The sequence below is a fragment of the Ranitomeya imitator genome, chromosome 1 (assembly GCF_032444005.1).
Source record: "Ranitomeya imitator isolate aRanImi1 chromosome 1, aRanImi1.pri, whole genome shotgun sequence".
NCBI lineage: Eukaryota > Metazoa > Chordata > Amphibia > Anura > Dendrobatidae > Ranitomeya > Ranitomeya imitator.
In genome coordinates this window covers 1,145,400,543-1,145,422,811 of record NC_091282.1, presented here as the reverse complement: position 1 = coordinate 1,145,422,811, position 22,269 = coordinate 1,145,400,543, and the positions used below count along the sequence as shown (strand labels likewise).

The following is a 22,269-nucleotide window of genomic DNA, read 5'->3' as shown; positions in this document are numbered from 1 at the left end:
TTTATGGGCCAGGATGCCAAGTAGTATCATCTTTCTTTATTCTCCTTTCAGATGAAGAAGATTTTGCTTTTTTGAATAAGCCCCAGAAACCCAAAGAGAATGGAACTACTGTTGTTTCGCCCCCATCAAAGAGTCCCATCGCTGCCATTAAAATCCGTGCACCCGCCAAGGTTAAAACGCCAGAGAAACGCGTCTGTACGTCAATGGAAGATTTTTTTGGAACAGGGAGCATTAAACGATCTAACAAAAAGCTTGTGGAAACCAAGAAAGGAGAAGTAAGTCAATCCTGTAAACTAGATATAGTCCTACGAGTAGCGTGTCTAGTGTGCCGAACTTGGGCGGAGATTGTTTGGTTTTCATCCTTTTACTGTATATTTTTCTTTTAATAGCCTCATAAAAGCACAGATGACTCCACGCTGGATGATGAAGCTATCGCTAGACAGCTGCAGCTTGCTGAGGATGAAGAAGTGAGTTGGAACTTTTGGCAATAATATCATTTACATCTTATATGGAGCGTTTTGGATGGCATTCCCTTATATAGCGTGTTTTGGGATGGCATTTCTAAAATGGCTAAATAGGTTGTCACTACTAGAGATGAGCGAATTTGCTTGGGTTCCCTCTTGTTTGGCAAGCTGCAGAGGGAATCCGGCTTCCTGGATTGCACCAGCTGATCAGTGCCACAGCTGCATGTGTCGTTGCTGTGCCAGTCACGACATGCATGGAGAGCCTGTTTGTTGGGTTCTCCATGCATGTGTCGTGAATGTGACACAGCTGTGGCGCTGATCGCCCGTTGCGATCCAGGAAGCTGGGTTCCCTCTGCAGCTTGTCAAATAAGAGGGAACCCAAGCAAATTCGCTCATCTCTAGTCACTACCTGCATAACCCCATTTTAAATAGAGTAGACCCACCTTATAAAATAAAAATAACCGATACTCTATTCCTGCACTGGCGCTGTTTCGGCTATGTCGGCACTGGGTCTGGGGCACAGACTGCGGGGCTCACATGGCATAACCTTGTACAGCTGTTATTGAGCTGCTGCGCTCTCACTTCTTCTGCTTGTCCAAGGAAAGTGATTGGCTGCAGGTTTAACGTGACAAAGAAATCCCACGTGGACCCCAGCAGACCCAGTGCCGACATCACTGGCATGGTGCCGGTGTGGTAGGTGAGTAACTGTTGTTTTATTTAATAACTGTGACTTGGGGAGAGGAAGTGGGTGCCCAGAATTGACATTGTGGTGGTCAAGGGCTTCAAGCTTCCTCTCTATATAGGGTCCCAACATTTTTAAGTATGTCCAGAAGACATGCCACTATTTGTCATTTTAGTACCATCACTGCTTGTTACTGCTCTGCTGGGTAATATTTATGGGTCATGGCCATGGTTGGCATTGATAAATACTAAAGTATGATGTATGACAAGTGAAGAATAGAATAAATACTTGGGTTGAACTATCTTCTGGACAGTTGTGGCTGATAAAATAACCCTGTCCAGAGGCTGTCAACATACTCTTGCTCATCTAAATTGGACAGACTCTCATTTCTCTGTCTTTATTGTACCCTCTGCAAACTACGTCCTAATCTCTCTTGGAATAAGTAGGTTAGTTCTTTGCACAGACCCATGTCATTTCCTGGTGATTTAAAGATGTGATAAACCTCAGCCAAGACTAACACGTTTACATCTTGTAGGGACTTTGAGATGTCCATGTTGATGGCCCGGAGCCAGGACATTCTTCATCGGGTAGCGTAGCTGTTCGATGGGTCATGATTGGGGCATCACTATATAGATTTGTTAGCACTTCTAAATCGTCAGTCTGATTAGAACAGTAAATTACTCGGCTGACGTGGAACAGCCATTGCGTAAGCCAATGAATCATTTATCAAACCTAGTAAAGACATATCTGCCTAAAGGGTTATTCCCACAAAGGCAATATTTTATCTGCTTGACTATTGTTAATATACCGTACAAGCCCAATAAAAAGTTTCTTTCTTGTACTTTTGTGTTTTTTTTCCATCTCCTTCTGCCTTTTTGTGCATCCAGCTTCACAGAGCTTAAAGGGTTTTGCTATATTTATTTGCTAACACTATATTTCCCAGCAGCACCCTGCTTCTCCTTAATACTGCAGGCCCCTACCTGCTCTCCTGTGTGCTTCCTGATAAATTGATCTTCACATAGACAATGTTTATTTTTATGGATGAGTTGACCATTGATAGTTCGTTGATAGATCGTTCTGTGCTTGTTTTCGGTAGCACATGTCTTGCTTTCAGAGGATGATGCGCTGCCGAGAATGATGACTTTTAAATGAATCTGCCACCCCAAAAGTCGTATATGAGCTAAGGCCAGGGGATTATCTAAAGCATTCTGAAATGCTGTAGATAAGCCCACCGATGTAAAAGTTAAGAAAAATAGGTTATATTATACTTACCCAGGGGCAGTCCCGGTCCGGTGGGCGTCGCGGTCCGGGCCCGGCGCCTCCTATTTTCATACGATGATGTCCTCTTCTTGTCTTCCTGCTCCGGCGCAGGTGCTGGGCCTCTCTGACCTTTCCCGGCGCCTGTGTACTGCAGTACTTTGCTCTGCCATCAATAGGACTGGACCGCAGCGGGACCGCCCCTGGGTGAGTATAATATAACCTGTTTTTCTTACCTTTCAGCTTACATCGGGGGCTTATCTACAGCATTACAGAATGCTGTAGATAAGCCCTTGATGCCGGTGGCCTTAAGGTACCGTCACACTAAGCGACGCTGCAGCGATACCGACAACGATCCGGATCGCTGCAGCGTCGCTGGAGAGCTCTCACACAGACAGCTCTCCAGCGACCAACGATGCCGGTAACCAGGGTAAACATCGGGTTACTAAGCGCAGGGCCGCGCTTAGTAACCCGATATTTACCCTGGTTACCATCGTTAAAGTGAAAAAAACAACCACTACATACTTACCTACCGCTATCTGTCCCCGGCGCTGTGCTTCTCTGCTCTGGCTGTGAGCACAGCGGCCGGAAAGCAGAGCGGTGACGTCGCTCACAGCCAGAGCAGAGAAGCACAGCGCCGGGGACAGATAGCGGAAGGTAAGTATGTAGTGGTTGTTTTTTTTACGTTTACGCTGGTAACCAGGGTAAACATCGGGTTACTAAGCGCGGCCCTGCGCTTAGTAACCCGATGTTTACCCTGGTTACCAGCGAAGACATCGCTGAATCGGCGTCACACACGCCGATTCAGCGATGTCAGCGGGAGATCCAGTGACGAAATAAAGTTCTGGACTTTCTGCCCCGACCAGCGACATCACAGCAGGGGCCTGATTGCTGCTGCGTGTCACACTGGACGATATCGCTAGCCAGGACGCTGCACCGTCACGGATCGCTAGCGATATCGTCTAGTGTGACGGTACCTTTAGCTCATATATGATTTTTGGGGTGACAGATTCCCTTTAACAAATTTAAAAATTATTTCATCTGAAAAACTAGTGTTTTGCTCGTTGATTAGGTGATTGCCAGCTTATCTGAGTGTTCCTAGGAATGCTCATTCTATTATTATCTACCTGTCTAGATGAGCCCATCCAGATCACTTATCTCTTATTCTATAATCTCGTCTAGTTCTGGACTAGACTAAAGTTTATTCACAATGCTACTACATTGTGGCTCAGGTTTCTGCAAGGATAAAAATGTGTTCTAATTAATAGGAGAAAACTTTGTCTCTTTTTTTCGTCATAGTTGGAAAGACAGCTCCACGAAGATGAAGAATTTGCTAAAACCCTGGCAATTATAGATGACGTACCCACGGATAAGGTATCTCACTTATAGCCTATTGGGGGATAATGGATCATGTTGGATTTTTCTAGTGCGTTTCTAAAGGCCCCTATACACATTAGATGGCTGTTGGCTTAACGGTCATTCCGCCATCTCTGAATCCCCCGCTCTACAATAATCACTTATAGATTTCTTTTGCAAGGTCTTATCTCACAGAGAACAAAAGGATCTGCTGTTGAAATTCCGCAGGCTGTAGCCTCCTTTCCCCGAAATCCTCTCTCTGGGAAGAGTCTGGAGGCCTACATACACATTAGACTGTTAGCTGATCCCAATGATATTGGCTAGTTCAGCCAATCTTTATTGTGTTATGTGCAATTTAATTTTCCCTAGGTAAAACAGCAGATTGTTATTCTTTAGTCATACCGACTGTACATCAGTTGGAGGATTGGACGGTTTGTGGTCTGTTCACACTGGCATCATGCCTTCTTCTTATAATGGTAGCCTTGATGCTGAAATGTAGACATAGTGGAGTCTGTCGGGAACCTTTGAGGTTTTCCTTATTTTTTTGACAAGAATAGCCCTGCATGTTGTATCATCCCTGCCATTGAGAAGTACAGATGTTAATATAGCTTTACAGGAAACCTGTTGTGTAAAAAAACAAAAAAAAAACCCCGCTATTAACCTGCTAATGGCATTCTAAAATCGTATCGCCACCGGACTGAAAGCCCAGCTGCCAGTTAGAAATGATCTTGTATCCTCGGCTTTCAGTCATAGAGGTGCTGCTCCAGTCACCGGTTGGCACGTAGTATCTGGTCGTGCTTACCGCTGCTTCTCACTATGTACTGCACTACAGAGATGGCTGTCAGTCGGTGCCTGAGCGCGGTGACAGCTGCTGCTGCTCACTATCTGCTGAGCCGCACAATCAGGGTATGTGCACACGTCAGGATTTCTTGCAGAAATTTTCCTGACAAAAAAACGGACATTTCTGCCAGAAATCCACATGCGTTTTTACCTCGACTTTACCGCGTTTTTGACGCTTTTTTTATGCTTTTTTTCCCCAAATGCATAGAATAGTGGGAAAAACGCAGAAAGCCCGCAAAATTAATGAACATGCTGCTTTTTTTTTTTTTACCGCGATGCGTTTTTTTCGTGGAAAAAAACACATCATGTGCACAAAACATGCAGAATGCATTCTAAATGATAGGATGCATAATGTATGCATTTTAATGAGTTTTTACAGCGTTTTTACCGCGAAAAACGCGAAAAAACCTGATCGTGTGCACATAGCCTCACACCTCTGACTGAAAGTCCAAGGCTGCTGGAAGGAATGAAGTTTGTTTTCTCTCAGCAGCGGGCAGTTTTCATTTGCAACGGCTGAACTTATTTTTCTACTGATTAATGACTGGATAATGACATATTTGGCAGGTAACTCAACTAGTTTTTATTAAAAGTCTGCTTACCCGAGTCTATCAAGTCAAGGTTTTAGCTAGACACAAACAGTAATGATATTGCGTTGGTGAAGGGGTTGGCACCTTTCTTTCAAAGTTTATAAAATGGCCAAAACTTGTGAACATACAAAAGCAATCACATGTACACCTATCACTTCACTGTAATTTTATCTTCACCTTTGCAATCCCTCTAAAATGGGTGGGAAATTAATTTTCCCGAGGGGCCACATGAGACCATGACTGTTGTGGAGGGGAATTCCATAAGGCTGATATTAATTCTGCTCAATATTAATATTAATATGTTTATTATTTTATACTAATATCACTTAATATTGAGCAGAATTAAGTATACTAACATCCCCCTATGTACTGTATGAGCCCACAAACTGCCTCTATATACAGTATGAGCCCCCCAAATAGCCTCTGTATATACAGTATGAGCCTCCTGCATAACCTGTTATATACAGTGTGAGCCCCCACATAGTCTCCTATATACAGTACGAGACCCCGCATAGCCTCCTATTTACAGTATAAGCCCCTGCATAGCCTCTTATATGCAGCATGAGCCCCATATAACCCTCCGTATACGTTATGAGCCCCTGTATAGCCTCTGTATATACAGTATGAGCCCCCAGCTTAGCCTATTATATACAGTATGAGCCCCCGGATAGTCCCCTATATACAGTATGAGCCCCTGCATAGCCTCTTATATACAGTATGAGCCCCCACATAGCCTCATATATACAGCATGAGCCCCACATGACATCCTATAATATACAAGCAAACATCCCATACACATATAGAAAAAAAACAACGCATACTCCCCTTGCTCCTGTTCCCCGGCGCTCTGCTCCGTTCTCTGATGCACGGACTCTCCGCACACCAGACGCGATGTAATGACTTCATTGTGTCTGCTGTGTCATACACTGATTGGTGGAAGAAGCGGCTGGTCGTCCCTCATCCACCAATATATTCACTGCTGTCTACATCCTGGGCTTGCTGATAGTGGTAACATCGGGAAGCAGTCAGGCGGACTGGGCGAGGGTATGCCTTCAGACCCTAAAATGATTTCCAACGCTAGACCAGGAAACCAGTATATACTTACCGTTCCCCTTTGTGTGACAGTTCACGGTGGTTGCTCCACTCCTGACAACAGACCTGATGTCTTGGAGAAACTGAAGGAGACGCTGCCTAGTTACCCACTGTGTATCTAACTGCCAGTTTATGAGCGCCAGCTTGTGCCCCCTTTCCAAATAGGTATTGTGGCATGTCAGCAATATAATATACTGTAATCACTAATGGCTCTATTATTTCCACAAATGCGCATATAAGTTTATTCTGAGAACGAGTTTTCAAATTGGTAGTTTAGACAAATCCTAAATCAAATAATCTTTATTAATTGTGTGGTTAATTAACATTTATTTATTTAGGCAAACAGAAACCGTGAAAATGAGCCCACCACCTCTCCAGCATCTAAGAAAAGTCCGGCAAAGTCTGAGAAACCTGCAGGTACCAAAGAATTACAATGAAAACCATTGAGCAATCCTATAACATGTAATGGGGGATATTGGGTGGGGTGGAAAGTGTGACTACTATTGGAAGGTATTGTGGTGTCGCGAATGGGAACTGCTCAGATCCAGCAGCAAGTGCCACTGTCTCTTGATATTACTATAATAAAACACATTAGGAGGAGGTAATGATCTCTGGACACATCAAGAAGGATCGTAAATGTGGCAATGAAGTTACCCATTTACAGTGTTACTTGGAGGAGCCTCTAACCCTGGGATAATTATCAGCCCGGGCAGGGATGACCACTTAATACTCTTTAGCCCCCGGGGCTTCATACTTGCTTTATTATTTTTTTTTCTCCTCCTATACATAAATGGCCGCTTACATATATTAATTGCAGTTAATACACAAAAGAATATCTGAGGCTGTATTGAAATGAATAGAATTGAGAGTCCTCAGTGGTTGATACCTTTTAATGTCTGACTGAAAAGATGGTAACAAATTGCAAACTTTCGAGACTACTCGAGTCTCTTCATCAGGCATAGACTAGAAGAAATTCTGAAGAATCACATATTTATGCACAACACTGCACAGAAAAATGCAATAGACAAGATAGGTGAAATGAAGCAGAACTACCATTATGTGAGTGATAAACAGTTATATCCATAAATATTGGAGAAGTTCACAGATAAGAAATGTTTTATTGTCCTCTGATTGGGGTCTGGTTCTGTTATGATGACTCCACATAGTCTGAGGAGCAAATTCCTTAGTTAATGTAAAAAGACATAAATCCATGCCACACATTCATTCCTGCACTGAGAGTGTCAAAGGTCATCTTCAGCTTATATTCCCAGACTCTTCTGTCTCTCTTAGATTTGAAGTTACCTTTTAATACAAGTAGTTTCATGTCCATAATGTTATGATTGGGGAGTCAAAATTTATTGTCACAGGTAGATCCATTCTTTTTTCTCTTATTTTATGGCGATGAGAGTTCATCCTTGTTCTCAGTTTCTGCCCTGTGTCTCCCACATGCAGACCCCCAGTTGGACATTTAGTACAAATAATTAAGTACACCACATTAGAAGTGACGCAACTGAAAGTACCTGGGATCTTGTAGTCCTGATATGAATTGGGGATCTTTATCTTGTCCGTGGTCATTATAAATGGACAGGTTTTACATTTTTTTCTGGTTGCAAGGAAAGGTTTCTGCAGCTGTTGGAGAGGACAGGGAGCTTCTGACAATGATGCTTCTTAGATTTGTGGGCCGCCTAAAACACAGTAGTGGGGGGTCTGGAAAAATGGATTGTAAGCGGGCATCTTTTTGTAGTAGAGGTTGTAATTTCCGTGCAGCTCCCCTTAGCACCTCCAGATTTGGATTGTAAGTGACCACTAGAAGCACCCGGTTGTTTTCTTCTTTAGCTTTGTAATGTAGCAGGTGATTCCTTGATATTCTGGTGGCTCTTGTGATCTGATTTTCAATTGTTCTTGGATGGTAGCCTCGATTCAAAAAGATCTTTCTGAGGCGACCAAGGTGATCATCTTTATCCATGGGGTTGGAACATATACGATATACGATGGTCACCTACAAATATTGTGTATGTACAATTAATGTGTACGGTCAGTCATGCCCACATTTTCTACTTGAATAAATTAGAACATCCCCATTAAGGCCATATTAATGTTTCCAATAAAAGCTGCAGCACATGGCCATTGTATTATACAGAATTGTTTTACTAAAAATTAATATTTTCTTTTTTTTACTACTGTTACTTTTTCAGACCTTCAGATTGATTTCTAATGTTTGCAGTTTTGAATTCTAGTTTGTCACCTGTCTGAGTATAATTGTTACACCCTAATAAAGCACCATTAATTCCTCAGCGCTTTACAGACATTATCTGAACTGTCCCCATTGGGACTCACAATCTAGATTGCCTATCAGTATGTCTTTGTATATTGTGGGAGGAAACTGGAGGAAAGCCCCCAAAACACGGGGAGAACATACAAACTTTTTGCAGATGTTGTTATTGGTGGGAAATGAACCCAGGACTCCAGCGCTGCAAATCAACAGTGCTAACCACTGAGCCACCGTGCTGCCCACTTGGTTGGTTGTGTAATTACACATAAAAAGACAAACTCGCCATTCCGGGGGATTTGGTGCTACTACTGGGGCCTAGTGTTGGCTGCGTCGCTGACGTCACATCGACAACATGGCAGCAAAACTGAGTTTAGTGGCTTTAATCCAATATGACGTACTATCCCATCGAGGTGACCTGGGACTTAATTCCCAGTGACGGGATAGTACGTCATATGCAATCGGCCGCACTCACGGGGGGGAGCGCGGCCGGGTTTCAGCTGACTATCGCAGCTGACATCCGACACTGTGTGCCAGGAGCGGTCATTAACTGCTCCTGACACTAACCCCCGAAACATTGCGATCAAACATGATCACAGCGTTTCGGGGGCATAGGGAAGCATCGCGCAGGGAGGGGGGCTCCCTGCGTGTTTCCCTGAGACCCTCGATACAAGGCGATGTGCTCACCTTGTACCGAGCTTCTCCTCCCTGCAAGCCCCGGATTCAAAATGGCTGCGGGGCTACTTCCGGGTCCTGCAGGGAGGTGGCTTACAAGCGCCTGCTCAGAGCAAGCGCCTGTAAGCCTGCAGCCCTGCTTGTCAGATAGCTGATCTGACATAGTGCTGTGCAAAGTGTCAGATCACCAATCTGACCCTATAGTGTGATGTCTCCCCAAAAGTAAAAGTACACATATTTAGTATCGCCGCGTCCGTAACGACCCGACCTATAAAACTGCCCCACTAGTTAACCCCTTCAGTGAACGACGTAAAAAAAAAAAAAAAAACGAGGCAAAAAACAACGCTTTATTATCATACCGCCAAACAAAAAGTGGAATAACACGCGATCAAAATGACAGTTATAAATAACCTTGGTATCGCTGAAAACGTCATCTTGTCCCGCAAAAAACGAGCCGCCATACAGCATCATCAGTGAAAAAAATAAAAAAGTTACAGTCCTCAGAATAAAGCGGTGCAAAATTATTTTTTTCTATAAAATAGTTTTTGTCGTATAAAAGCGACAAAATATAAAAAAATGATATAAATGAGGTATCGCTGCAATCGATCTGACCCGAAAAATAAAACTGCTTTATCCATTTTACCAAATGTGGAACGCCTCCCCCCCCCCCCCCCCCCCCAACCCAAAAAAAAAAAAATTCATGAATAGCTGGTTTTTGGTCATTCTGACTCACAAAAATCGGAATATAAAGCGATTAAAAAATGTCACGTGCCCAAAAATGTTACCAATAAAAACGTCAACTTGTCCTGCAAAAAACAAGGTGTCACATGACCCTGTCGACCAAAATATGGAAAAATTATAGCTCTCAAAATGTGGAGACGCAAAAACTATTTTTTGCAATAAACAGCGTCTTTTAGTGTGTGACAGCTGCCAATCATAAAAATCCGCTAAAATACCCGCTATAAATAGTTAATCAAATCCCCCCTTCATCACCCCCTTAGTTAGGGAAAAAAATAAAATTAAAAAAATGTATTTATTTCCATTTTCCGGTTAGGGCTGGGGCTAGGGATAGGGCTACAGTTAGGGTTGGGGCTAAAGTTAGGGTTAGGGCTAGGGCTAAAGTTATGGCTGGGGCTAAAGTTAGGGTTTGGATTACATTTACAGTTGGGATTAGGGTTAGGGGTGTGGTTGTGGTTGGGATTAGGGGTGTGGTTGGGATTAGGGGTGTGTTTGGGTTTGGGTTTCAGTTAGAATTGGGGGTTTCCACTGGTTAGGCACATCAGGGCTCTCCAAACGCGACATGGCGTCTGATCTCAATTCCAGCCAATTCTGCCATGAAAAAGTAAAACAGTGCTCCTTCCCTTCCGAGCTCTCCCGTGTGCCTAAACAGGGGTTTACCCCAATATATGGGGTATCAGCGTACTCAAGACAAATTGGACAACAACTTTTTGGGTCCAATTTCTCTTGTTACCCTTGGGAAAATAAAAATTTGGGGGGCTAAAAAACATTTTTGTGGGAAAAAAATGATTTTTTATTTTCACTGCTTTGCGTTATAAACTGTAGTGAAGCACTTGGGGGTTCAGAGTTCTCACAACACATCTAGATAAGTTCCTTGGGGGGTCTAGTTTTCAATATGGGGTCACTTGTGGGGGGTTTCTACTGTTTAGGTACATTAGGGGCTCTGCAGACCATTCCATCTAAGTCTGCATTCAAACGGCTCTCCTTCCCTTCCGAGCTCTGCCATGTGCCCAAACGGTGGTTTACCCCCACATATGGGGTATCCGAGTACTCAGGACAAATTGCTCAACAACTTTTGGGGTCCAATTTCTTCTCTTACCCTTGGAAAAATAAAAAATTAGGGCAAAAAGATAATTTTTTTGAAAAAATATAATTTTTTATTTTTACGGCTCTGCATGATAAATTTCTGTGAAGCATTTGGTGGGCCAAAGTGCTCACCACACATCTAGATAAGTTCCTTAGGGGGTCTACTTTCCAAAATGTTGTCACTTGTGGGGGGTTTCAATGTTTAGGCACATCAGGGGCTCTGCAAACGCAACATGGCATCCCATCGCAATTCCTGTCAATTTTGCATTGAAAAGTCAAATGGCACTCCTTCCCTTTAGAGCTCTGCCTTGCGCCCAAACAGTGGTTTACCCCCACATATGGGGTATCGGCGTACTCAGGACAAATTGTACAACGACTTTTGGGGTCCATTTTCTCCTGTTACCCTTGGTAAAATAAAACAAATTGGAGCTGAAGTAAATTTTTTGTGAAAAAAAGTTAAATGTTCATTTTTTTTTAAAAACATTCCAAAAATTCCTGTGAAACACCTGAAGGGTTAATAAACTTCTTGAATGCGGTTTTGAGCACCTTGAGGTGTACAGTTTTTAGAATGGTGTCACACTTGGGTATTTTCTATCATATAGACCCCTCATAATGACTTCAAATGTGATGTGGTCCCTAAAAAAAAATTGTGTTGTAAAAATGAGAAATTGCTGGTCACCTTTTAACCCTTATAACTCCCTAACAAAAAAACATGTTGGTTCCAAAATTGTGCTGATGTAAAGTAGACATGTGGAAAATGGTACTTATTAAGTATTTTGTGTGACATATCTCTGTGATTTAAGGGCATAAAAATTCAAAGTTGGAAAATTGCAAAATTTTCAAAATTTTCGCCAAATTTTTGTTTTTTTTCACAAATAAACGCAAGTAATATCAAATAAATTTTACCACTATCATGAAGTACAATATGTAATGAGAAAACGTTGTCAGAATCATCAGGAACCGTTGAAGCATTCCAGAGTTATAACCTCATAAAGGGACAGTGGTCAGAATTGTAAAAATTGGCCCGGTCATTAACGTGTAAACCACCCTTGGGGCTTAAGGGGTTAAGCAGGGTGTTGAGCTCACTGGCTGCTGTCTTGTCAACGTGAAGTCAGCCGTGAAGTCAGCCCCGCAATCAATACTCGACATCGGGAACAGCGCTAGAGACGGTGTATAGCTCGGTTTGTATTTCTCCTACGCCTCATTGGGGGACACAGGACCATGGGTGTTATGCTGCTGCCACTAGGAGGACACTAAGTTAACACATAAAGAATAGCTGCTCCCCTGCAGTATACACCCTCCTGCTGGCTCTAAGTGAACCAGTTCTTGCTTAGTGTCTGTAGGAGACACTTGGGTCTGCTTTCAGATCCCACCGTTTTTATTTAAACTTTTTACTTTTTATTCTATTTTTTCCCTTAACGGAGCGAATGGGGGCGAGGGACCCTTTCTAGGTTCCGATCTCCCCCGAATCATCAACCGGCAAGTACGTGGAGCGTTCCTCCCGTATCCTTTCCTGCAACGTTGGATGCCAGCCCTGAGCTCACCTTACGGGCGATGGTTCCTTCATGTTCCGATCACCCCCCCCCCCATAGCAGTCGACCACCTACCTCTCCATCTACCTCTCCTGGAGCCACTGCATCACCATTGATATAGCAGATGACGCTAGGCAGCAGAAGCTCTCCACCCCCTCCCTGACTATGGCGACGGTGGATTGAGCACCGGCCCACCGCATCTACCGTGAGTACACTGCGGGGGCCGAGGCGCTGGGGGGGTTCTGGTCCCCGGGGTATGGAAGGTCCGCCCCCCTAGCAGGGCATAAAGCCCGGGTCCGTGGGTGGTCCACAGTGCGGCTTTGCTATGAAGGAGCGCGGCTCAGGATGGCACTAATAGCGGTCGTGACGCCGCAACCGCAGGTTTTTCACATTTAGTCCCCGGCTTTTCCCCTTCATACAGGCCGGAGTTCTTGGCCACGCCCACCGGCAATTACCACCGCCCATCTTTTCTAGCGCTTCTTGTTTTCTGAGAAGCGCTCACAGATCTCGGCGGCCATCTTGGGACACCCACAGCGCTGATCCTGCAACGCTGCTCCAGCTCTCCTAATCACAGCCTTCAGGACCATTCATTGCGGACCTCCCCTGGGGACTCAAGACACAGGACCTGGGTAAGCTGCAGATACATAGCTTAACCCTTCCCCTGCTAGTAAGTGCTCTCCTCAAGGCTACTATGTCTCAATCAAGGCCTTGCAAAAAGTCTGGGAAAACCCACACTGTATTCTTCGCTGCATGTACCTCTTGTAAGGTCTCATTACCCTGGGGTCATAATACTGCATTGTGCACAGCTTGTGAACCGGTGACTGTCCAGGAACCACCTGTTACTGATACCGATCCTAGTGAGCCTGGTCCCCCTGAGTGGGCTACCTCTCTTACCCAGTCTATGGCATCCCTGGCAAAAGCGTTAGAATCGTTCCGAGACCCCTGCTATAACCAGGGTACTAATACGGATGATGCTTCCGATCCTCAAAACCCCTCGTACTCTAGGGGTCGTACATTGCCAAGGAGCTCTCGCTCTTCCAGGAAAAGGACTCATGCCATATTCCCAGACCATCACCGGGTTTCGGGTTCTGAGAGCTCCATTTCTCGCTCCCCTTCCATTGGGGCTAATAGAGAATCTGTTTCATTGGACGATTCTAACACGTCCCTAGATCAGGAATTTCATCACGATCAGGAGACTCTCGACTCTCTCATTGAGTCAGTAAATAAGGCTATAAAACTTGAGGAGGAACCTTTATCTAAAACGGATCATGCCGTGTCCTTTAAGAGGACCAAGCGAGCTCACAGTGTTCGCCACTCATCCCGAATTTAAGGAAATCGTTGAATCTCACAGGATCCGTCCCGATAAACGATTCACAGGGCAGAAGCCCATGAACTCAAAATATCCCTTTGCCCAGGATCTAAGACAAGATTGGTCTCAATCTCCCCTGCTAGATCCTCCGGTATCACGCCTGGCTACTGAATCTATTTTATCCTCTTCGGTGGGCGCCTCTATTAAAAACCCAACCAATCGTCAGATCGACAATATGGCACGTTCGGCCTTTAAAGCCTCAGCAGCCGCACCCTTCCCTACATTTGCCGCTACGTGGGTGGCTAAGGCTATGACCCACTGGGCTGAGGTCTTGTCTGCAGCAATGCTTGGATACCGATCTTCCCCCCGAGATAGCAGACCTCGCTACTCAGATAGCCAGAGCTGGAGATTTTGTAGTTACCGCGTCCTTGGACGCTGCTAACTGTGCTTCGCAAGCAGCAGCAAACTCCATCACCATCTGGAGGTCCTTATGGCTCAGGCACTGGCGTGCGGATTCGGCTTCCAAAAAGTCATTGACTTTTCTTTCATATCAGAGCGGTCGCCTTTTTGGCGAAAAGCTCGACCAATTAATTTCCGACGCCACTGGAGGGAAGAGTAAATTTCTTCCACAACAGAGACCCTTTCGGACCTTTCGGAACCAGCAGCAGCAGGCTCGGTTCCGATTTTTTCGCTTCAACTCAAATTGGTCCTCTATTTCCACATCTTCCGGACCCGACCGGGCACAACGCAGTGATAGGTCCTCAGACCTCTTACAAACCTTCCCCTTCTTGGAGAGGCAGGACTAGGCAGTCAGAGTCCAGGGGATCCAGACTGGGCAGGTCTCCCACACAATGACTCCCTGCGGTATTTGGAGGACACCCTCAAAGTAGGCGGCCACCTGCTTTCCTTCAGCGACGCGTGGCTCTTGGTCGTTCATGACGAATGGGTCCGTGACCTAGTGTCCTCTGGATACAAGATAGAATTTTCCTCTCTTCCATCAAATCGCTTTTTCCTGTCTTCTCCTTCCAGGGCAAGGGCATCAGAGTTCTTCCAGGCCATAAGCTCTCTAAAAAAAGACGGGGTTATTATCCCGGTTCCTCAAAGCGAAAAGTTTTAAGGTTTTTATTCAAACCTGTTTCTTATTCCAAAGAAGGACGGTACAGTATGGCCCATACTGGACCTAAAACTGCTGAACAAGTTCGTCAGGGTGCGACGGTTCCGGATGGAATCGCTTTGTTCTGTCATCGCCTCCATGGAGAAAGGCGAGTTCCTGGCGTCCATAGACATCCAGGACGCGTACCTCCACATTCCTATATTACCTTCTCACCAAAGGTTTCTTCGCTTCGCAGTTCAGGAAGATCACTTTCAGTTTGCTCCTCTGCCCTTCGGCCTCGCCACCTCTCCTTTGGTATTCACCAAGGTTATGGCAGCCACCGTGGCCATCCTTCATACTTGCGGTGTGGTGGTGTTACTGTATCTAGACGATATCCTCATCAAAGGCCCCTCTTTCCGCACCTGCATGGAGGCCGTGACCATCACAATAGATACTCTTTCTCGCCTGGGTTGGAAGATAAACTTCCAAAAATCTTCCCCAGTACCGGCTCAGCGAATTTCCTTTCTAGGAATGATACTGGACTCGTCCCAGGGGTTGGTACTTCTTCCCCCGGAAAAGATCTCAGTCTTATAGCAGGAAGCTCAGAAGCTCTCCCAACCTCATACTCACTCTCTACGTTTCAGTATGAGAGTCCTCTGCAGGATGATAGCAGCTATGGAGGCAGTCCCATTCGCTCAACTACACCTCCGCCCCTTACAACATGCATGTGTGGGACAGGAACCCGTCCTCTCTCGATCGTCGTTTCCTCCTTCCCCAGCGAGTCAGACAATCTCTCAGGTGGTCAACTTTGAAGTCCTCCCTGAATCAAGGGAAGTCTTTTCTCCCTGTACATTGGCTAGTTGTGACAACAGATGCCAGTCTTCTGGGCTGGGGAGCAGTGTTCCACCATCACGCTGCTCAGAGCCGCTGGTCTCTTCAGGAAGCACGCCTGCCCATCAACATCCTGGAAATACGGGCAATCAGGTTGGTTCTTCTACAATTCCATCCCTCCCTGGCGGGTCGTCCCATCAGAATTCAGTCCGACAATGCAACGGCAGTGGCATACATCAAGCGGCAGAGGGGAACACGCAGCAAGGCAGCCATGACCGAGGTAGGCCACATTCTCCGTTGGGCCGAGGAAAACCGCTCAATGATCTCAGCGGTTCACTTTCCGGGAGTGGAAAATTGGGAGGCAGACTTCCTCAGCCATCAAGGTCTCGACTCCGGAGAGTGACCTATCCGGAGATCTTCCACCAGATCTGCTGTCGTTGGGGAACCCCGGATGTGGATCTGATGGCCTCACGGCTAAATTCCAAGGTTCCCAACTTCATAGCTCGGTCCCACGATCCGGCAGCGATTGGGGCAGATGCACTCGTTCACTCGTGGCATCAGTTCCAGCTTCCGTACATATTTCCCCCACTTCCTTTACTGCCGAGAGTCATCAAGAAGATCAGAGCGGAGGAGATACCAGTAATCCTGATTGCGCCTGATTGGCCGCGCAGGGCCTGGTACGCCGAACTAGTTCAACTAGTCGTCGATGTCCCCTGGCGATTACCGAATCGCGCAGACCTGTTGTCTCAGGGCCCCATTTACCACCAGAACTCCGAGGCCCTGTGTGTGACAGCATGTCTGAGTCCTGGGTGCTAACCCAGGCAGGCTTCTTTCAGAAAGTCATTTCTACCATGATCAGTGCCAGAAAGCCTACGTCTATGCGTATATATCATCGCATTTGGAAGACTTTCTTCTCATGGTGCAAGGACCGAAGCCGCTCTCCTCTTGAATTTTCCATTCCTTCCATCCTCGAATTCCTTCAGTCGGGTTTGGACTTAGGTCTCGCCCTTAGTTCTCTCAAAGGGCAGATTTCAGCCTTGTCAGTCCTGTTCCAACGTAGAATTGCCAACAGATTACAGGTGAAGACGTTCATTCAGGGAGTCTCTCATGTGGTGCCGCCCTATAAGATGCCGTTGGAACCATGGGACCTTAATTTGGTCCTCGGAGTCTTGCAGGAGGCCCCTTTTGAACCTCTGCAGGACGTTCCCCCTGTCTTTTCTGTCACGGAAAGTTGCCTTCCTGGTTGCGGTCACATCCATCCGACGAGTCTCAGAACTAGCGGCTTTGTCTTGTCAAGTTCCTTTCCTCATTTTTCATCAGGATAAGGTGGTTTTGAGAACATCCCAGTCTTTTCTACCGAAAGTTGTCTCATCTTTCCACCTCAATGAGGAAATTGTCTTGCCTTCCCTTTACCCGGCACCAGTACATCGCACCGAGAAGGCTCTACACACACTGGACTTAGTGAGAGCTCTTAGGAGATACGTCTTGAGGACGGCGTCTTTCCGCAGGTCTGATGCCGTGTTTGTGCTCCCGGAAGGGCCAAGGAAAGGTCTAGCCGCTTCCAAAGCTACGATAGCCAAGTGGATTCGTTCAGCTATCCAGGAGTCGTACCGAGTTAGAGGTCACTCCATCCCAGCAGGGATTAAGGCTCATTCTACTCGGTCAGTGGGTGCGTCTTGGGCCATCCGGCACCAGGCGTCGGCAGCACAAGACTGCAGAGCTGCGACTTGGTCCAGCCTGCATAAGTTTACAAAACATTACCATGTCCATTCTCAGGCCTCGGCAGATGAATTTTGCAGGCGGCAGTGCCGCATCTGTAACTTGTGGGTACACGGAGCAATTGCTGTGGATTGTTTCCCACCCAGGGACTGCTTTAAGTCGTCCCATGGTCCTGGGTCCCCCAATGAGGCGTAGGAGAAATAGGGATTTTTGTGTACTCGCCATAAAATCCTTTTCTCTGAACCAATCATTGGGGGACACAGCACCCACCCTGTTAGCCTGTTGGCTTTAGTTTTTGTTTTTTTCTGTGTTGACTTGGTTTTGACATAGTTCATTCTTGTTAAATGTTAAACTCCTACTGCTTTGTTACCGAACTGGTTCACTTAGAGCCAACAGGAGGGTGTATACTGCAGGGGAGGAGTTAGTCTTTATGTGTTAGCTTAGTGTCCTCCTAGTGGCAGCAGCATAACACCCATGGTCCTGTGTCCCCCAATGATTGGCTCGGAGAAAGAGATTTTACGGTGAGTACACAAAAATCCCTATTTTTATGTCACAGATTTTCAGAAAGCGGATAAAAGTAGACCCCACTGTCAAAAGAGATCTGGGAATGAGAATTGATCTTCATCTAGTGTTTACTAAATGCCTTTTTACCGTCTTAGCCAGGACAATGAGTCAGTCAGAGGCAACAGCAAAGAAAGAGGATATAGAAGAGGAGACCAAAACAACTTCACGTTCGCAGTCTGAAAGTTCATCTTCAACCAAAGACAAGACTTCTCCAGTGAAGAGCAGCTCTAAGCTAGCGCTAATGAAAAAGAGATCTGAGGCTTTACACAAAGAGGAGGAGATATCCAGCCCTGGGACTAAAAGCAAATTCATATCTCCAAAGAAGGAAACCATCACTCCTATCAAAACATCTAAAATATCTGAGGTATGAATTTTACACAATTAAAGTGAACCTGACAGCAGCATTTTGCTAAATAAACTACAGGCACTGTTAGGTTGACAGTGTTAAACTGATTGAAATGATACCTGGGGTGAAGAAATCTGTCTTGTGGTTCTTGTGTAGTCAGTGTTAGAAGTTCTCCATTAACCCCTTACCGGCATCGGACGTACTATACCGTCCGATGCCGGCTCCCCTGCTTTGATGCAGGGCTCCGCGGTGAGCCCGCATCAAAGCCGGGACATGTCAGCTGTTTTGAACAGCTGACATGTGCCCGCAATAGGTGCGGGCAGAATCGCGATCTGCCCGCACCTATTAACTAGTTAAATGCCGCTGTCAAACGCAGACAGCGGCATTTAACTACCGCTTCTGGCCGGGCGGCCGGAAATGACGTCATCGCCGACCCCCGTCACATGATCGGGGTCGGCGATGCTTGTATATTGTAGCCATAGAGGTCCCAGAGACCTCTATGGTTACTGATTGCCCGTCGCTGTGAGCGCCACCCTGTGGTCGGCGCTCACAGCACACGTGCAATTCTGCTACATAGCAGTGATCAGCAGATCGCTGCTATGTAGCAGAGCCGATCGTGCTGTGCCAGCTTCTAGCCTCCCATGGAGGCTATTGAAGCATGGCAAAAGTTAAGAAAAAAAGTTTAAAAAAATGTGAAAAAAATAAAAAAAACATAAAAGTTTAAATCACCCCCCTTTCGCCCCAATCAAATTAAATCAATAAAAAAAATATCAAATCTACGCATATTTGGTATCGCCGCGCTCAGAATCGCCCGATCTATCAATTAAAAAAAAGTATTAACCTGATCGCTAAACAGCGTAGCGGGAAAAAAATTCGAAACGCCAGAATTACGTTTTTTTGGTCGCCGCGACATTGCATTAAAATGCAATAACGGGCGATCAAAAGAACGTATCTGCACCGAAATGCTATCATTAAAAACGTCATCTCGGCACGCAAAAAATAAGCCCTCAACCGACCCCAGATCATGAAAAATGGAGACGCTACGAGTATCGGAAAATGGCGCAATTTTTTTTTTTTTTTTTTAGCAAAGTTTGGAATTTTTTTTCACCACTTAGATAAAAAATAACCTAGTCATGTTTGGTGTCTATGAACTCGTACTGACCTGGAGAATCATAATGGCAGGTCAGTTTTAGCATTTAGTGAACCTAGCAAAAATGCCAAACAAAAAACCAATGTGGGATTGCACTTTTTTTGCAATTTCACCGCACTTGGAATTTTTTTCCCGTTTTCTAGTACACGACATGCTAAAATCAATGATGTCGTTCAAAAGTACAACTCGTCCCGCAAAAAATAAGCCCTCACATGGCCAAATTGACGGAAAAATAAAAAAGTTATGGCTCTGGGAAGGAGGGGAGCGAAAAACGAACACGGAAAAACGAAAAATCCCCCGGTCATGAAGGGGTTAATGATATGCCCGTGTTCCTGGGCGGGACTGTACGCAGAGTCTTATCTTCCTGCTCTAAGCCAGAGAAACCAAGGAAAGACCTGCCCACGAGCATATCATTAACTGAAAACTTATCACACTGATTACACAAGAACTACAGGACGAATTTCTTCACCTCAAGTTTCATTTTAATCAATATAACACTGTCAGTCTTTAGAATCATGTTTACAGGTTCGCTTTCATAAGTCACAGCAGAAGAGGCAGCATTTTCATATGTGTCTTGGTTGTCATTGTACATTGTAAAATGAAAGTTTTCTTTGTTGCACAGTCCAGTCCTGAAGACTCCGAGAAGAAGCGAGGTAATTATACCGCATATAGGAATTACCTGAATCGGGAAGGCCCTAAAGCTCTTGGTTCCAAGGAGATTCCCCAGGTAAGTGAAATGCACTGCCAATATAATGGCTTTCATGGAATAGCTATCTGATGCACACGAATTGTTTGATCCATGGATTCCACTCACCAAGACTCCTCACCCAAATTTAATCATGATCCATTATCCAGAGGAGAAGTGAAGGTGGAGGTGCAGTATATTAGGAATATGGAAACAGAAAAATGTGCTATCAGACCTTTTAAAGGGGCTGAGCTGTGAAAACTACTTACAGATCGGTGGGATCTGACTGATGGGACAAGTTATGTGCTGGTGGGGGACATAAAACCTAGAGAGCTCACAGCACCAGATTCAGGCAAATAAGAGTTTCACATTTGGTTGATTATGTCTCAATGTAACAAGAGGCTCTGGGGCAGAAAAAAACTGATTTTAATTTCAAATAGGTTTTCATTGCATGTATGTCAGCCTTTTTTGTGTCGCTTCCTTAGTTCACTACATTTGTAAGTTGTTTTTTTTTATCTTTTCACATGCTAACAAAGCACCTAAAAGAACACCATACTTCTCTTTGCAAAGAAGAAAGCATTTCCCCCAAAAAGCCACCAAATACACCACCACAACTTATTGTTTTGTAGTGCTGTTGATATTACCCTGTAGAAGAACAAAAAACACCACAAAATGCTTTGTGTGAAAACAGCCTAAAGCTATATTTTCATCATGGCTGCAAATACCATTTCCGCTCTTGATTTTTTTCTCCCAGCTTCACATGCTCTGTCATTTTATGGCTTTAAGTAGTACACCTAACTATGCAGCCTTCTGACCATAGAGGTTGTGTACCCCTCAGCTATATAGTTCTGCTTTACTGTTGACTGGAGTCACTAACTTAGTATTGAAATGTGGATTTTATGACCGTCCTCTATCGCACTCTACTTGTACCAGATCCAGTCATTGATGTATTGTAGATCCCCGCTGAGAGACAGGAGTGACCCTCGCACCAGACCTGCCGCCGTAGTCACTATCGATATATAATAGGTTACTATTTGTGTAGTAGAAGTTATTCAGTGTCTAATAATGTCATTTCTGAGCGCATTCCTGGGATGTGACCTGTCAGTGATTCCTGAGATGCTTCTCATTTCTTGGTAGGGGGCGGATAACTGCTTGGAGGGTCTGACGTTTGTCATCACTGGGGTCATGGAGTCCATAGAACGAGATGAGGCCAAGTCATTAGTGGAGCGCTATGGAGGCAAAGTAACTGGAAATGTCAGCAAAAAGACCAACTATCTCATCCTGGGCCGTGATGGCGGAGAGTCCAAACGTGAGAAGGTATGATACAAAGATGAGACCTCCAGGGCAGATGTGCTGGTGAGAATGTATAAACACTAGTGATGGGCGAACCCAAAGGGTATGTGTCCATGGGCCGGATTACATCCGGGTTAGCTGCGGATTGAACGCTGCGTACAACCGCAGCGTCCAGATGTTACAGCATATTGGAGGGGATTTTATGAAATCCCGTCTCCACTATGCGTGCGAACACGCGTCCGGCGGCCCTGCGTTTTCGGACAAGCGGCGCATCTTTTTAGAACGCAGCATGTCTGTTTACCTAGTGTCGCCACTCCGTCGCCGCAAGGTAAATCACAGGGTCCTATGTATATGTGTGAAATGAACACGTCTGGAATCACCCCGCGTACAGAAGGGGGCGGCGCTTTGGGCGGAGCATGTTTTCTGCTCCCTCCAAAGCGCCATTAATCCAGACAGTGGACACATACCCAAACAGTATAGTTCGGGGTCTGTATCGGATACCTAGTGTCCGTGCACAGACCCCGAACAAGGACTTCTCACGAAAGTCCGTGTTACTGTTTGGGTTCGGCAGCCCAAACAAAGCTTGTTGCATTGCATCCGTTCAACAAGCTTTTCTGGTGTAAGGATATCCGGCTGCATCACAACCATTGTATTGGCATGGCTGTGATTGGCTGGTAGAATATGTAAAATATAATAAAAAA

The 22,269-nt window shown here is 45.4% G+C and overlaps 1 protein-coding gene across 4 annotated transcripts in view; it reads left to right on the top strand.

The window, feature by feature from the left end:
• RFC1 (replication factor C subunit 1) overlaps positions 1-22,269 on the top strand; it is a 162,599-nt gene that overhangs the window by 102,539 nt on the left and 37,791 nt on the right. For all 4 annotated transcript variants that reach the window (XM_069744597.1, XM_069744595.1, XM_069744596.1 and 1 more), the window contains 7 exons: positions 52-275; positions 390-467; positions 3,703-3,777; positions 6,617-6,695; positions 18,190-18,458; positions 20,213-20,317; positions 21,413-21,592. In XM_069744597.1, coding sequence (XP_069600698.1) covers positions 52-275; positions 390-467; positions 3,703-3,777; positions 6,617-6,695; positions 18,190-18,458; positions 20,213-20,317; positions 21,413-21,592 — 1,010 coding nt within the window. The remainder of the gene's footprint in view (positions 1-51; positions 276-389; positions 468-3,702; positions 3,778-6,616; positions 6,696-18,189; positions 18,459-20,212; positions 20,318-21,412; positions 21,593-22,269) is intronic.